The following is a 17,361-nucleotide window of genomic DNA, read 5'->3' as shown; positions in this document are numbered from 1 at the left end:
TTCAAAGAATACAAAAACACTAATTCAAAGGGATACATGCACCCCTATGTTTACTGCAGCTTTATTTACAATAGCCAAATTATGGAAGTAGTCCAAGTGTCCATCAATAGATGAATGGATAGAGAAGATGTGGTAAATGTATATACACATACAAACACAGACACACAAAGGAATATTATTCAGCCATAAAAAGAATGAAATCTTGCCATTTACAAAGACATGGATGGAGCTAGAGAATATAATGTTAAGCGAAATAAGTCAGTCAGACGAAAGACAAATACCACATGATTTCACTCACATGTTAAGATTTAAGAAACAAAACAAATGAGCAAAGGAAAAAAAAGGTGGGGGGAGACAAACCAAGAAACAGACTCTTAACTATAGAGAACAAACTGATGGTACCTGAGGGGAGGTGGGTGGGTGGGGGAGAGGTGACGTAGGGGATGGGGATTAAGGAGAACACTTGTTGTGATGAGTACTGGGTGATATATGGAATTGTTGAATCACTATACTGTATACCTGAAACTAATAAAACACTATATGTTAACTATACTGGAATGAAAATAAAATAAAATTTAAAAGTATATCAAAAAACCCCAAAATAAGGTGAAAGTAAAAATAAAATTTAAACAGGAGCTCATCTGTTTTGAAAGAATAATATAAAAAAAAGTACAGCAATTAGCAAATATTTTTATGCTTCAGTTCTGAAAGCCAAATGCTAACTTAATTAACAAGTTGTGCCTTGATATAGGTCCTTGGTGGTCATTTTAAATATAAGTATTGGGAAAGTTTGTTAGAACAAATTACATTTTTTTCTTATGAGAGAGCTAAACCTGGCTAAAATGCAATACATTAATATGTTTTCTATGTCACAAGCCTTTGTCAGTAAAAATACTAAACCTGAAGCCTAGTCTCAATATAAATATTATGAAAAGCATGTTTTGTAAATACAAGATTTTTATCTAATAATAAAAAAGATTGGGAAATTGATGGCAGGAATCTTAGAACATACATGATTTAGAATTTATGAAGTATTTAATAAAATAATGCTCCATTTATAGAGTTTTGCAAACTTGCTTTAAAAAGCCATTTATAGAAACTTTTTTTTAAATTTTATTTTGTTATGTTAGTCACCATACAATACATTATTAGTTTTTGATGTGGTGATCCACGATCCATTGTTTTCGTATAACACCCAGTGCTCCATGCAGTACGGGCCCTCCATAATACCCATCACCAGGCTAACCAATCCCCCCTCCCCTCTAAAACCCTGTTTGTTTCTCAGGTCCATAGTCTCTCATGGTTCATCTCTCCCTCCAATTTCCCCCCCCTCATTTTTCCCTTCCTTCTCCTAGTGTCCTCCATGCTATTCCCTATGTTCCACAAATAAGTGAAACCATATGATAATTGACTTTCTCTGCTTGACTTATTTCACTTAGCATAATCTCCTCCAGTCCCATCCATGCGGACGTAAAAGTTGGGTATTCATCCTTTCTGATGGCTGAGTAATATTCCATTGTATATATGGACCACATCTTCTTTATCCATTCATCTGTTGAAGGGCATCTCGGCTCTTTCCACAGTTTGGCTATTGCGGACATTGCTGCTATGAACATTGGGGTGCATATGGCTCTTCTTTTCACTACATCTGTGTCTTTGGGGTAAACACCCAGTAGTGCAATTGCTGGGTCATAGGGTAGCTCTATTTTTTAATTTTTGAGGCACTTCCACACTGTTTTCCAAAGTGGCTGTACCAGCTTGCATTCCCACCAACAGTGTAAGAGGGTTCCCCTTTCTCCACAACCTCTCCAACATTTGTTGTTTCTTTCCCTGTCCATTTTTGGCATTCTAACTGGTGTAAGGTGGTATCTCAGTGTGGTTTTGATTTGGATTTCCCTGATGGCGAATGATGATGAACATTTTTTCATGTGTCTGTTAGCCATTTGTATGTCTTCTTCAGAGAAGTGTCTTTTCATATCTTCTGCCCACTTTTTGACTTGATTATTTGTTTTTTGGGTGTTGAGTTTGAGAAGTTCTTTATAGATTTTGGATACCAGCCCTTTATCTGTAGTGTCATTTGCAAATATCTTCTCCCATTCTGTGGGTTGCCTCTTTGTTTTGTTGACTGTTTCCTTTGCTGTGCAGAAGCTTTTGATCTTGATGAAGTCCCAAAAGTTCATTTTTGCTTTTGTTTCACCAGCCTTTGGAGATGTATCTTGAAAGAAGTTGCTGTGGGCGATGTCAAAGAGGTTACTGCCTATGTTCTCCTCTAGGATTTTGATGGATTCCTGTCTCACATTGAGGTCTTTCATCCATTTTGAGTTTATCTTTGTGTATGGTGTTAGAGAATGGTCGAGTTTCATTCTTCTGCATGTGAGTGTCCAATTTTCCCAGCACAATTTATTGAAGAGACTGTCTTTTTTCCATTGCATGTTTTTTCCTGCTTTGTCAAAGATTTTTTGACCATAGAGTTGAGGGTCCATATCTGGGTTCTCTATTCTGTTCCATTGGTCTATATGTCTGTTTTTGTACCAGTACCATGCTGACTTGGTGATCACAGCTTTGTAATATAGCTTGAAATCGGGCAACGTGATGCCCCCAGCTTTTTCTTTTTCAACATTTCCTTGGCGATTCGGGGTCTTTTCTGATTCCATACAAACTTTAGGATTGTTTGTTCCAGCACTCTGAAAAATGTCATTGGAATTTTGATTGGGATGGCGTTGAAGGTATAGATTGCTCTGGGTAGCATAGACATTTTAACAATGTTTATTCTTCCGATCCATGAACATGGAATATTTTTCCATCTTTTTGTGTCTTCTTCAATTCTTTCATGAGTGTTTTGTAGTTCCTAGAGTATAGATCCTTTACCTCTTTGGTTAGGTTTATTACGAGGTATCTTATGGGTTTTGGTGCTATTGTAAATGGAATCATTTCTCTAATTTCTCTTTCTACAGTTGCGTTGTTAGTGTATAAGAAAGCAACTGATTTCTGTGCATTGATTTTGTATCCTGCCACATTACTGAATTGCTGGATGAGTTCTAGTAATTTGGGGGTGGAGTCTTTTGGGTTTTCCACATAAAGTATCCTGTCGTCTGCGAAAAGAGAGAGTTTGACTTCTTCTTTGCCGATTTGAATACCTTTTATTTCTTTTTGTTGTCTGATTGCTGTTGCTAGGACTTCTAGTACTATGTTGAACAATTGTGGTGAGAGTGGGCACCCTTGACGTGTTCCTGATCTTAAGGGAAAGGCTCTCAGCTTTTCCCCATTGAGGATGATATTCACTGTGGGTTTTTCATAGATGGATTTTATGAACTTGAGGAATGTTCCCTCTATCCCTATACTCTGGAGAGTTTTAATCAGGAAAGGATGCTGCATTTTGTCAAATGCTTTTTCTGCATCAATTGAGAGGACCATATGGTTCTTCTCTCTCCTCTTATTAATGTGTTCTATCACATTGATTGATTTGCGAATGTTGAACCACCCTTGCATCCCGGGGATAAATCCCACTTGGTCGTGGTGGATGATCCCTTTAATGTATTGTCGGATCCTATTAGCTAGGATTTTGTTGAGGATTTTGGAATCCATATTCATCAGGGATATCGGTGTGAAATTCTCCTTTTTGATGGGGTCTTTGCCTGGTTTGGGGATTAAGGTAATGCTGGCCTCATAGAATGAGTTTGGAAGTTTTCCTTCTGTTTCTATTTTTTGAAACAGCTTCAGTAGAATAGGTATTATTTCTTCATTGAATGTTTGGTAGAATTCCCCAGGGAATCCATCAGGCCCTGGACTCTTGTTTTTTGGTAGGTTTTTGATCACTGCTTCAATCTCGTTGCTGGTTATTGGCCTATTCATGTTGTCAATTTCTTCCTGTTTCAGTTTTGGCAGCTTACAGGTTTCCAGGAAGGCCTCCATTTCATCCAGATTGCTCAGTTTATTGGCATATAGTTGTTGATAATAATTTCTAATAATTGTTTCTATTCCCTTGATTTAGTCGTGATCTCTCCCCTTTCATTCATAATTTTATTAATTTGGGTCCTTTCTCTTTTCTTTTGGATAAGTCTGGCCAGTGGTTTATCAATCTTATTAATTCTTTCAAAGAACCAACTTCTAGTTTCGTTGATCTGATCTACTGTGTTTCTGGTTTCTAATTCATTGATTTCTGCTCTAATTTTAATTATTTCTCTTCTAATGCGTGGCTTAGGCATCATTTGTTGCTTTTTCTCTAGTTCTTTAAGGTGTACAGTTAGTTGGTGAATTCGGGATTTTTCTATCTTTTTGAGTGAGGCTTGGATGGCTATGTATTTCCCCCTTAGGACCGCCTTTGCAGTATCCCATAGGTTTTGGACTAATGTGTTTTCATTCTCATTGATTTCCATGAATTGTTTAAGTTCTTCTTTGATTCCTTGGTTGACCCAAACATTCTTGAGCAGAGAGGTCTTTAGTTTCCAAGTGTTTGAATTTCTGCCAAATTTTTTCTTGTGATTCAGTTCCAGTTTTAGAGCATTATGGTCTGAGAATATGCAGTGAATAATCTCAATCTTTTGGTATCGGTTGAGACCTGATTTGTGACCCAGTGTATGCTATTCTGGAGAAAGTTCCATGAGTGCTTGAGAAGAATGAGTATTCTGTTGCTTTAGGGTGGAATGTTCTGTAATATCTCTGAGGTCCATCTGGTCCAATGTATCATTCAAAGCTCTTGTTTCCTTGTTGATTTTCTGCTTAGATGATCTGTCCATTGCTGAGAGTGGAGTATTGAGGTCTCCTACAATTAACGTATTGTTATCAATATGACTCTTTATTTTGGTTAACAGTTGGCTTATGTAGATGGCTGCTCCCATGTTGAGGGCATAGATATTTACAATTGTTAGATCTTCTTGTTGGATAGACCCTTTAAGAATGATATAATGTCCTTCTGTGTCTCTAATTACAGACTTTAGTTTAAAATCTAACTTGTCTGATATAAGAATTGCTACCCCAGCTTTCTTTTGAGGTCCGCTGGCATGGAAGATGAATCTCCATCTCTTCACTTTCAGTCTGGATGTATCTTTATGTTCAAAATGAGTCTCTTGTAGACAGCATATGGATGGGTCCTATCTTTTTATCCAATCTGCAACCCTGTGCCATTTTATGGGAGCATTTAGACCATTCACATTAAGAGTAATTATTGAAAGATATGAATTAATTGTCATCATGTTGCCTGTGAAGATGTTTTTATAGATTGTCCCTGTAAATTTCTGTTGTATATCATTCTTGGGATCTTTCTCCTTTTATAGAACCCCTCCTTAATATTTCTTGCAGGGCTAGCTTAGTGGTCACATATTCTTTCAGCTTCTGCTGGTCGTGGAAGCTCCTCATCTCTCCATCCATTCTAAATGAAAGCCTTGCCAGATAAAGTATTCTTGGCTGCATGTTCTTCTCATTTAGTACCCTGAATATGTCTTGCCAGGCCTTTCTGGCTTGCCAGGTCTCTGTGGATAGGTCTGACGTTATTCTGATGTTCCTCCCTCTGTACGTAAGGAATCTCTTCCCTCTAACTGCCCTTAAGATGGTTTCCTTGGTTCTAAGATTTGCAAGTTTTACTATTACATGCCGGGGTGTTGGCCTGTTTTCCTTGACTTTAGGAGGGGTCCTCTCTGCCTCTAGGGCTCGAATGTTTTTTTCATTCCCCAGATTAGGGAAGTTCTCAGCTACGATTTGCTCAAATACATCTTCTAGTCCTCTCTCTCTCTCCACTCCCTCCAGATTAATTATTCTGACATTGGAATGCTTCATGGTGTCACTTATTTCTCTGATTCTATTTTCATGGATTCTGAGTTGTTTTTCCCTGGCCTCCTCTTTTCCCTTTTTATCTATTATATTGTCTTCCAGGTCGCTTATTTCTCTTCTGCCTGTTACCCTAGCTGTTATATTATCTAGATTGGAGTGGATCTCATTGATAGCATTTTTAAGTTCTGCCAATTCACCTTTTATTTCTGCCCATAGAGACTCTATGTTGCCACTAATTGATTTCTCCATTCTAGCCATTGTCTTCACAATTGCTAGCCTGAATTCCATCTCTGACATCTTGGTTATATCTGCATCCATTTGTAAATCTGCAGCATAAGTCATAATCTCTGAGTCTTTTCTGTTTTGGGGGCTCCTCCTCCTAGTCATTCTGTTGATGGGTGTTTGAGGGAATGTATAGAGTCCAAATTATTGACCAGAACCCAAGCAAGATGCACCTGTTTTCTTGGGACCTTAGGGTTGCTGGCCTCTTGTTTTCCCAGCCTGTCTTCTGCGGGAGGGGCCTGCCGTGCTGTTACTCAAGCAACCCTGTTTGGGCAGAGTTGCCCTGTGCCCCTGTGGCGGGGGATGGGCTCAGTGGGAATCAGTTTTTGGGGCTTTTGTTCTCTGGTGCCTTTCCCTGGTGGCTTTCTGCATCTCTTCTGCGAGTCAGGGCAGAAGAGACCGTTTCCAACCCTCTGCCTCAGAGCAGAGAGACCACAGTCTGTTCTTCAGTGAGCTCTCCAGGCCATACCGTCTCTGTTTCTGTCTGTGCTGCTATAAATTGCAGCAGCCTGGGTTGTGCGCCCCTCCGCAGCGCTCCCAGTCCTGCCTCCAGGTCCGGGCAAGTCTCTGCCCTTTGTGTTTCTAAAACCACTAGCTGCTCCCAGTTCGCGTGCGCATGACTCCGCCGCTCCGGGTTTCCGTCCCGGGGGCTGCAGTTCACAGGTGCGACCCTGTGGGCTGCAGTTAGCGTGCGTGCGACCCCGCCACTCTGGTTTCCCTCCCAGGGGCTGCAGTTCTCAGGCGCGACCCCGCTGCTCCGGGTTTCCACCCCGGGGGCTGCCCTAAAGTCCTTTCCCCGCCGCTACCGGTCTGCCAGTCTGTGCCCATCCGCAGCGCGCGAGGCTGTCACTCACCGGCAGTGTAGGATCCCCACGGCCAGGCAGCCTCCCACTTCCATTTATCCTCCGATATCTGCCCACAGAATCACGGCTCTCCGCTTCCTACCTCAAAACCAACTGCCTGCGATATTCTGTTTGTAGCGATCCAGATCTTCTTACATCTCAGGCTGGTTTCATGGGTGCTCAGAGTGGTCTGGTAGATATCCAGCTCAATTCTGGGGACCAGTTGAAAAAGGGTCCCCTACTCCTCCGCCATCTTTCCCCCCTCCGCATTTATAGAAACTTTGAGAAAATTTAACAATGTAGGATGAGCCTGTTTTCTTTTTTTTGACTTTTTAAAAATTTATTTTAGACTTTTGCTATACTAGTCAAAATGTCACACACATGAACAAATCATACAACAGCAGTACACTGGATATAAAAAACCCATCTTTTCCTACCTCCCTTTTAAGTTCTAGTCACACTCCCCAGAGTGTTACTCCTTTTTACTGCTCCTGCTTGCATTTTTCTGGTGCTTTCTTTCATAACTGTAATAAACAGCTAGTATTAAATCTCCAATTAAATTAGCATTCATTGAGCCTGTGTTTTCTTAATGATAAAAAATGAGTAGCTAAATGTTTTTGTTAGTTGGTTTTGTTCATTTTGATTTAGGACTTTGTTTTAAGCGTGAGTTGGCAGCAGTTTTGACCCCACATTTTGTCAGCATGGTTAAAGAAGCCTGGGGCTATCACTGACAAATTTAAGATACAAACCTAGTAGGAGGCAAAGAGTAAATGGAAAAACCTGAGTGAGTATGGAGGTAAAATAAAGGAATGTAAAAAAAGAAAAATAAAGAGAAATGAAGTTATTTTATATTGGTGGTAGAGCAGAATAAATTCTGCATCAGTTCTGTAAGTTATTGATCCTGATTTAAAAGTTAAAAGATCAACAGGCAGATATACACATGCAGAAATGAATTTTTCTACATAAATGTTTTTAAAAATCAAATTTGGATTAGAAATCTGAAAGAAGTTATTATGCACTGCACTACAGGTCTTTTAAGACACTTTTAACCTAATGGAATGACATAATTATCAAAGGTTTTTAAATAAAATAACCAGAAGTTTCTTAATTTGCAGATTCTCTTGAAGAGAGAAAGGCATGCAGGACAAATGCTGAGTTACAAACCACAGAGGGATCTGAAGAAGACTGGTTTCATGTGATCATCTGCGTCAGGGAATTCTACCCAGCAATGACAGTTTTCATTGGAAATAGAATTTAAGAATAGTTGAATCTGAGTATTTAGTCATCACACTGTCCACTAATGTACAGATTCACAAAGACATATACAAAAAGCTCATTAACCAAGTGATTCTGTAGATGAGCCAAGACCTTTATATCCAGATGTCATCAAATACCAGGCCCAATTCAAATGATAAGGGTGTCAATCCTTGCCCTTAATTGGGCCTTTTGCAAACATTCTATGCAACTTCATTACCATTATCTATTTGTCAGCAAAAGGAAAAAGAGGATAAACCAGAATGAAGTCCCCATGCTCATAGCAATACATTTCTGCTTGTTGTACAGAGCTCCACTGGTCTAGACCTGTAAGAAAGATGAGATGCAGCAAAAGATCCAAGCAGCTACTCAATGGTGAGCTGTATGCAATGAGATGCTGGAAGCAGGATGAGTGACAGAGATAACATAAGGGCATAGAGGAGTCTAACTTCGACAGGTGTTGCACAACTCTGGAACTCTAGGAAAGAGCAGCAGATGGACCAAACCGATGCATACCCATCAGGAAGAAGTAGCTGATTCTCAGCAATGGTGTTGGCAGGTTATGAGGTGGAGAGACATTGTGGCATACAGCGACAGGCCCTGCAAACTGTGGTTACAGCCACAAACCAAAGGACAGTCTTCAAATGTATACAGTGCTGAGAGGACCATTGCTACATATCATTGGCTTTAAGGACACCCATGTTTATAGAGCACTGCACTGTTAGTGTTGCCACCTACAAGTGTTTGTTTTACTAGAAATGTATTCAAAATGGAATGACTATTTCAATAATTTTAGACCTAAAAATCCGTATTTTGAAAACACCAGTGAATTCTAATAGGAAAACTTTTTTGGTTTTGGGTGCATATAGCTGTTTTTACTGTACAGTGCTTCTTTGGTAATAGCTATGCCCATTTATTTTTAAGCCATTACCATCTTTCCATTACATGGAGTATCCTGCTGAGTTTACAGACATAGAGTTAGAGATAATATTTGGTTTTTAAATACAGGACAAAATTAGGAAATGGCTCAAAAGGTCCACACTAGGAAGTCCATGTTGCCTTGGAAAGAGAAAACAGTGAACTTAAGAAGCTTTTTAAAAAGAAAAATTGTAAAACAATCCCTTAGGATGACTGTGGGCTTGCGAAGGGAAATGTTGTGGTTATAACTAAATGCTCAAGTTTTTTTAAAAAAATGAAAAAGGAAAGGACTTTTTGAAATAAAATGAATTTATGTTGGGTCTCACTTTTTAAAGTCAATTTTCTTGACATTTGTTGAATTAGATGAGAGAAACAGCCTAAATTGTAGCATAAAAACTTCATGTAAAACGTACAGAAGTACGTCTTGATTCTTGAGTTGTTGAAAGTTCTTGAATAAGACTAGTCACCAAGAGAAGATGTGGAGCTCAGACAAACAGTAGGCATTCAATAAATATCTGCTGAATGAAAAAACTGAGGTAGCCTACATACAGTTCAAGAATAACACACAGATTGCGGCTTTACGAAAACCAAAGGCCATTCTGAATGAAAACTAACAAGGAGAGCTCAAAGAAAATGGGTCTTCTCCAAATTCTGGCTCTCTAGGTGCTCTAGGTTCCCTGAATGTGAAGGACTACTCATCTACTATGACTAATACTTTCTTCCTCCTTAAGAGCAGTTGGCCCAACTTTTTTCCCCTTGAAAAGGCCAACAAAAGGTATTCTCTGCTGTTGGTTTTCATTTCTTCCTTTGTCTAGGTCACCATGATGTGTTAATATCCTCCCCCTGCTCGTGTTTCTTTATAGTAGAGAGGGTGTAGAACTGTCACTGCGAGGTTGGTCCTTGGGGATCAGACAGAATGTGCACTGCACTGGCATGGAAGGATGTACTATGGTATTCCAGGGATCATATGCCACCATGAAACAATGTAAGTCTAGGTGTTGGTGTTAGGTGGGACAGCCAGCAGGAATGGATGGAGCATGTGACTGCATGCAGGAGCATGCTAGGGGAATATGCCTTTAAGAATATGTTCAGAAGTCTGGTGTTTCACCCTGATAACAAAGTTGTATACAGAAGGGAAAGGGTTGGAAAGTGTATGTGGAAGAAAGACAGTAAATTTTGTAGGTAGGATGTGGCTTTGTAGAGAAGGTGTGGCTTTGGTCAGGTTATATAACTGATGGTCTTTTTGAGTTCCTACAGCTTAGATATAAAGGTAAATTTGGCTTCTAACACAGCTGGTCAATAAACATTCTCTACCAAGCTACCCAGAGCTATAGCAAACTCCGAGGTAAATAGAAAAGAGCACAGTCATACAAATGCAGAAATCAATTAGGGTCTTTCTGAAGGACTGTGTCCTGATTAATGAACAGATTCCCATATAAGCATATCACCAACATAATAAATACATTAAAAATATTTATGACAGTTTTATATACCACCTGTCTTGGGAGTCAGAATGATGACCTGGGTGATTTTTTAAAGTGTCTTCTAGTCCGACAGGTTTCTGACATCATTCAATATTAAAAAAGGTCAGCCACCAAAAAGCTGTGTGGGTCTTACAGAGAATGATGCCTAATGTGTTATATCTGTGACTCTGCGGCCATCCCCACGCAAGGAAAATTAAGCAGAAACTTCAATAACTTATTCATTGCATTCAAAGAAATAAACCCAAACAGTTTGGGGTCAGTAATCAACTGGACATTTCTTTCCATCTCAATATTATACTTAATTTCTCTAACATTTGGTGTGTGTAGTCTCAGCACGTAACCATAAAGACAAATAACTATCTCGATTTGTGAAATCCCAGAGGCAAAATGAAGCCAATATCATTGTTGTGATTTGGAGAGAACTATGTTCTGAGAGATGCTGATATAATTTTATTTCATCAAAAAATATTATAAGCTATAAGGTAGGACTGACAGGGATTCTGTTTATATGTTGATATTTACATACATTAATAGCGATCATCCTAAACCAAAACTTAGTAAAGAGTCAAATTCAGGTGAGAAAGACCACTTATTAAAACCCTGCTTGTGATCACCAAGGAATATGTTTATTAGGATGAACTGCATATGGTGAGGTGCTGCTATTCTAATACTATTCAGTTGTTTAAAGATTCAGTCTTTCTAGTGGATAATGCACAGGTTTATTTCCCCCGATTCTCGCTCAAGAGAAGAATATAAACATTTTGCTTGGCTGAAAGAGCTAATGAATCCAAAATACTTTCAAAGATGATGCTTTCTGAATCACTGACAAAGCTAAATGACATATCTGCTTATTTGGTTTAAAAAAATCTCTTTAATGCGGCTGGCATCAATGATTCATAAAATTACTTCCGTTCAAATTTTAGCTCAGGGGCAAGAGCGAGATGAATAGACCTACTAAATAAAATCCTTGACACAGCTATCCACCTTTCCACTGTAAGAGAAAAAAAATGACTGACTACCTCTAGCAGAGTTAGGTCAGTGCACTAAAATACAAATAGAGAGCACACTTTAATATAATAGAGGCAGCTGTTCTATTCAACCAAAGAGGGAAAAGTCAGCATCGGTGACTGGTAACTGGCATTTTTATTTCCTAAATTGCTTATCTGTCTCCTTGACCTGAGAGTTTCCAGGTTCTTTATTCTATAACATGAATACAGTTTTCCAAAACTGTGTCTTACTAATGCCACCTACAAAATGAAAGCCCATGTTGATACTATTAGGTATATAATCTTTCCAAATAATGTTTAATTATCTGACGAATAATTTCTCTGAATTTATTTTATGCTTATTTTCCTTTAATACATCTTTAATACTTTTAAAACATCCTATTGTTACCATTTTTTTTTGGAATGGCTTCTAGACAAGTGGCCAGTAGAAATTGTAGTTACATAGCCGAATTACAAAAATGAGAACATAAAACTATGAAAGAAACTGAAGCAAAATTAATAGTTCTAAAACAGCCAGGAGACCAAAAAGAAGTCAAAGTATGTTTAGTATGTATGTGCAGAGGCAGTGAGATGTCCATAGAAATGCTGGCAATGACTCATTTATATTTCTAAAAGAACCTGGGCAACTCAAGTGAATGGAGGTCAAGAATATATTAGGAAAGGGCACAAAAACCTAGGATAAAAAGGCTGCCAAATGTTGAAACTCACTGAGACCATTAAAGGTTTTAAAAAATAGTCCTTTTCCTACTCTATTCTTGAACATAAGCTGTTTTCTAGACATAGATACACATTTTATATTACCTTATGACTGAACATTTACAATTTGATATTATGTCCCCAGACTGTCATTATTAGTTTAAAATCACAATGTGCTTGAATATTCTACATTTGTCTCTATTTCAAAACAGAAAAGAATATAATGTGAAAAAATTGACAAAATCAATACATATAATCAAAATAATAGTGTACATATAAAAAGAAAATTATTTTTGATTTTTAGAATAGGCCTACTTCCCAAACTTGTTAGTTATTCGAAACAATTATTTTTCTGATTTATATGGAACTCTAATCAGGATTTTCCATTTCTGATTTGATCATACCTTTCACATCTTCATCCTCAATTGTTGTATTTGAACTCTCAGTTGATTCCTGTTGAGAAGAAAACGTGTTAAGTTGCAAACAATGGAAAACTTCACTTTTTTTCTTCTTAAAATTGGCAAGTGATATATATGTCATGCAAAATTCATCAGCAAGCTGTGTACATATATTGACATGCAGATGGACAAATACATTATGTGGTTTTAACAGAAATAAAATGCCAAATGCTGCAAACATTTCAAAAAGGAGTACTCTGGTGGCCTACTCTGAAGCATGATAAATCTAGGTTATTTGTAGAAGCAGCCAAAGTATGCAACTTATTTTAAGAGCTGTGTGTGGCTGTATTTGGTTACAGTGCCCCATAAGGTGTGTTTTTTCTATATATTTATCATAAATTGAATATATTAGCCTAATGAATTTGACCCTAAAATAGAACAATTTCTCTTCCCAATTAATTAATCAATCAGTAAGTAACCCCTTCTTTGTATAAGGCACTATATTAGGCACTGAATTCACAGCCTATTCATCTTATTCCTGTGTAGAGACAGAAAGCATTTCATTGCATCATTTGATGAGGAAGCTAGGGGTACTAAGCTGAAGATGCTGAAATTGCTTTTAACAAGAATTTCCATGTTTGTGATCAGCACAGTGGAATTATATGAATAATTTACTTTCAAGGACAATTAGATTTTCATCCATTTCTTAATTAGAAACTGGCTGTTATTGATAAGAAACCTGCTCCCATAATAGAAAGACAAAGCTATTTCTTTGTAAAACTACAAATGAAGTTGAAGATTAATAAGCACACTTAAAAGGACACTGTAACTACCAGTATTAAGATACAGTTTCTTAAAATGATTTGATAAATTCTTCCACTAATAATGTGCTAACAAAATATTTTCTAGCAAAGAAATTTAGTAGTATTCATAAGAAAAACACAATTTTCTACTTGTAATGATGAAAGGCTAGAGCTGAAAGAAATTGGAAACAAACTTCCAATCCAGAGCTATGTGCTCAGTGATGAAAAACAGATTTTGGAAAACGATGCAAATACCAATCAGTGTCCTTGTAGAGGTTCAAAAATCAAAAAAGCAATCAACTTATATAAATATCATACGTGATATTTAAGCCAAAGGGACAGACTAATTAAATGTGTATCCAGAGTCTCTCCATACACACAAAACCAAAGCAGAGAGTCTTCATGCGTTTCTTAACGTGACCTAGTGTTCAAATTTAAACTCAAGATGAAGGTAAACCCATGCACTGTAAAAGTAAACTAATTCATGTAAGCAAGAAATATCATGCAGCAACTCTTACAAATGATATAGCTAGAACTATTGAAGTATCCACTCCAGCTGTTATGCTTGGTCTTTCATTTGCTAACGATATTAAAAAACAATTGTTCTCCTATATGATGCTCCTGAGTACTACAAGTCTTTTAGGAACTTAAAATATTTTAAGTGTCATGACCATAAAATACATCTCATATTAAAGAATACTTGATTTTCTTATTTTAATGATTTTAATACTGATCAACTAAATGTTAAACCAGAGAAAATGTGTTTTCTAAGATGTAAACATTGTTGATAAGAGTAAGGAGAAATTAGACCCATGACTATATTTGATATTTGAGAAAAATCTGATGAAATATTTTTTCCTTCCCTTAGAGATACAATAAAATACGAGAATTAGTAAATTGGAAACATGGAATACGTTCAGAAAATGTCTCCTTTCATCCTATAGACATGTATATACAAGTACTATTATTTAGTTAACATGCTACACAAACAATCTACAACAGACAGAAAACATTACAGTCTTCTTTCAGCCTAAGTGGTTAAATATCTGTTACTGAAATGCATATAATTCAACAAAAACAAACATTTCATAAGAATTGAAACTCCCTGATTATCCTCAATTTCATGCCAAACAACAAAAACAACACCAACAACAGGGAATTAACAGAAAAAGCACTATGACAACAGAATAAATAAAACTCAAAAGCAACATTAAATTTAAACACCTATGAACTCAAGTTGATTTTTTTGAAGACAGTGAAATGATATAGCAAGAAATTCTAAAATTTCATGCAGAATATAACTAAAGTACAATGCACAGACAGACATGGAGAAGAAAAAAAAAAAGGACCAGATGGAATTGCTTAAGATACACAGTCATCTTGACATAAAGACTTTGCTTAACCCGACTTTTATTGGCCATTCATTTCTCTTTCAAGATGTCATTCATTTTTGTTTTGAAAGAAATATGTGTACAATTCTAGATAAATTAGGTCCCCCCCAAAAAAAGTGTGGTAGAAAAAGGGTAAGAATTTTCTTTCCCATGTTTAGCTAATGAATTAATTTTGCTTTGGACATTTGATGAAATGTGTAATCTTGTTAAAGCAAGATGATGTTGATTCTTTCTGAATACCTTGTTTCCATCAGGGTTGTGGATTACAGTAGTTTGGGGCTCCTGAGTGAGAACAAAATAGAGAAAGAAACAGTTCGCATTGGTAAGTACATTCTTACTAGTGTGAGGGACAGAGCAGAGTGAGCCAGCTGACAAAACTAAATAGTGACCAGAGCTTAAGCGATGTTAACCACTGTCAGAGGTAGCAGCTGACAAGATCACTGATGAAAGATCTCCCTGATGAGCCCATGAGATAGGATACCTCAGTACCCAGCAGCAGCATGCAAAAGACCTTATTCGTGATCAGTAAACAGACAAGGCTTTGAAGTTTGGAGACCTAAAGAGGCACTCACTGTTTCACAAAGTTCTGTAACAGAACTTCCTTTTCTTCTTTAGTGAGTAGGCTGTTAACGTGTGTCCTATAGAAAACGGACCAAGGACCCTAGAGATTAGAACTCTTAAAAATGATCTTGAATCCTTTGTGAGGATTCTTTTTCCGGTGTATCTTTGAGAATGGATTATGGTGTCATCACTATAGTTAGTAGTGTATAGTTAACACACAGATAAATACCCTGAAAAATCTAGAACATTGTGCCTTGCTTTAAAAAAAAAAAAAAAAGGCTATCCTAAAGAATGTATTTCAAAAGTCCATAAGCAATTCTATGGAATACTGAAAAGGTTCATTTAAAGGATTCTAGAACTAATCCTATAATCACTATAATCTACTAAATGCTATGTTAATTCATACCTAAAAATAAATTTCAGCTTTATGGACTATATATACAGATTTGCTTGTAAAGTCATGCTTTTCCATGAAGAAAATATTATTATTCCTTTCTGCTTTCTACCAGAGAATTGAAGAAATATTCCCAAATGAAAATAACACTCAAATGACTGATGTTAAAAAAGATTCAGTGTCCACTGGCATGCTTGGCACTTTCATTGCATGATGTCTTGGTAACCGAGTTACTGCAGTCCACTGAAAGTTTTCTCCCACTATAAGCACTCTGTCCTCTAGGATCTCCTCTTCACCAGTTTATGCTGTAACAGTTAGAGAACACATTTACTGCTTCCCTTCTTCCTTTCCCTGGCTAGAGGTGTGATTGACATTGTTTTTTACTCATAGATAACTTGCTATCTTGGTATGTCCTTTTTCCTTTAAATGTTTTTAAACTGAACCTTCTGGTTAACCCAAGTGAAATAATTTCCCTTAGTATTTTTTTATTCATTTAAAATAACAGTACAGAGGACAGTAAAAAATCAGAAGTATTTCAGAAAACCTATATCAAAATATGTAATAGGTTGAGCAAACCATTACAGAACTCAGAGTACTGAATGCCAGTATTCAAATCTTGACTTTTAACATAACACTATCTCAAAGTCTTAAAATGATTTAGTTGTAAATAGTGTGAATTTGATTAAAATGGGCAAAACTGGCCCCACTGATAATTCAAGGCTCTATGCTATACATTTCATTCTTTGGATTAAAGTGAAACAGTGATCATTTAAAACACAACAAACAAAAAGCTCAAAATTACCCAATGCCTCTTGATCTCAAAAAGTGAGGTCTTACAAAGCCCTGCTGTCTTTTAATAAGAAGAAACGGGAACTCTGAATAAGGTCTACATTTACTGTTGTCTAGCAATCATCCCCTTAGCTCTCCTTGATGTCAGTATTTCCATCAAGAAAGGAGGAAACCATTGTTTGCATAATCTAGAGCTACCATCAGAAGAAGAGCTAAGAGCAACCAAAGCGCATTCTACTGTATTTCTAAAGCAGCATGCAACAATTTCAACTACAGAGACCACAGCTATCAGAATAATGTTCAATAATGAAATGAGATCATCTCATGTTAGAAACACACTGCTTGGCAACTACCTTAACAAAAAGAAAAAAGAAACGAACTTTTCTTATATCTTTGAAAGCAAAACAAAACCCAACAAAATAAAATACTTATATATGTATCTTTATAGTGAAAGCAAATGAGAGAAACAACAAAAAACAATAAAGAACTTAAGAAGGGTTACAAAGAGTCCAGGTATACCAGCGCCGGGGTAGGAATATTTTCTTTGGGGCTGGTTACCACGTTGGCTTTGTTGTTTATCTGTAGGTATGCAGAAAATAGAAACAGAGATGCCTTAAACCCCTTGGTAGCCAATGTCTCTACACTGCAGCATGTCTATGTGGAGATATAGACATGAAAATAAAGATCCACTGAGGATGAACGTGAAAGACACCGTGATGTCTGACAGGAATGATACTCAATTCTAGTCTCCGGTGGTCACACACAGGCTAGAACTG

At 37.1% G+C, this 17,361-nt stretch overlaps 1 protein-coding gene across 10 annotated transcripts in view; it reads right to left on the bottom strand.

Moving 5' to 3' along the window:
• CAMK2D (calcium/calmodulin dependent protein kinase II delta) overlaps positions 1-17,361 on the bottom strand; it is a 321,958-nt gene that overhangs the window by 31,253 nt on the left and 273,344 nt on the right. For 4 of the 10 annotated variants that reach the window (XM_021684521.1, XM_021684522.1, XM_044912894.1 and 1 more), the window contains exon 14: positions 12,654-12,702. The exons of 1 other annotated variant lie outside the window; for it this stretch is intronic. In XM_021684521.1, coding sequence (XP_021540196.1) covers positions 12,654-12,702 — 49 coding nt within the window. Of the gene's footprint in view, positions 1-12,653; positions 12,703-15,081; positions 15,124-17,104; positions 17,165-17,361 lie in introns of all 10 variants that reach the window. 5 more of the 10 variants (XM_044912889.1, XM_044912890.1, XM_044912891.1 and 2 more) reach the window with 2 other exon arrangements.

The sequence above is a fragment of the Neomonachus schauinslandi genome, chromosome 2, assembly GCF_002201575.2.
Source record: "Neomonachus schauinslandi chromosome 2, ASM220157v2, whole genome shotgun sequence".
In the NCBI taxonomy this organism is placed as follows: Eukaryota; Metazoa; Chordata; class Mammalia; order Carnivora; family Phocidae; genus Neomonachus; species Neomonachus schauinslandi.
The sequence above is the reverse complement of the archived record's forward strand: the minus strand, read 5'-3'. Positions and strand labels throughout refer to the sequence as shown.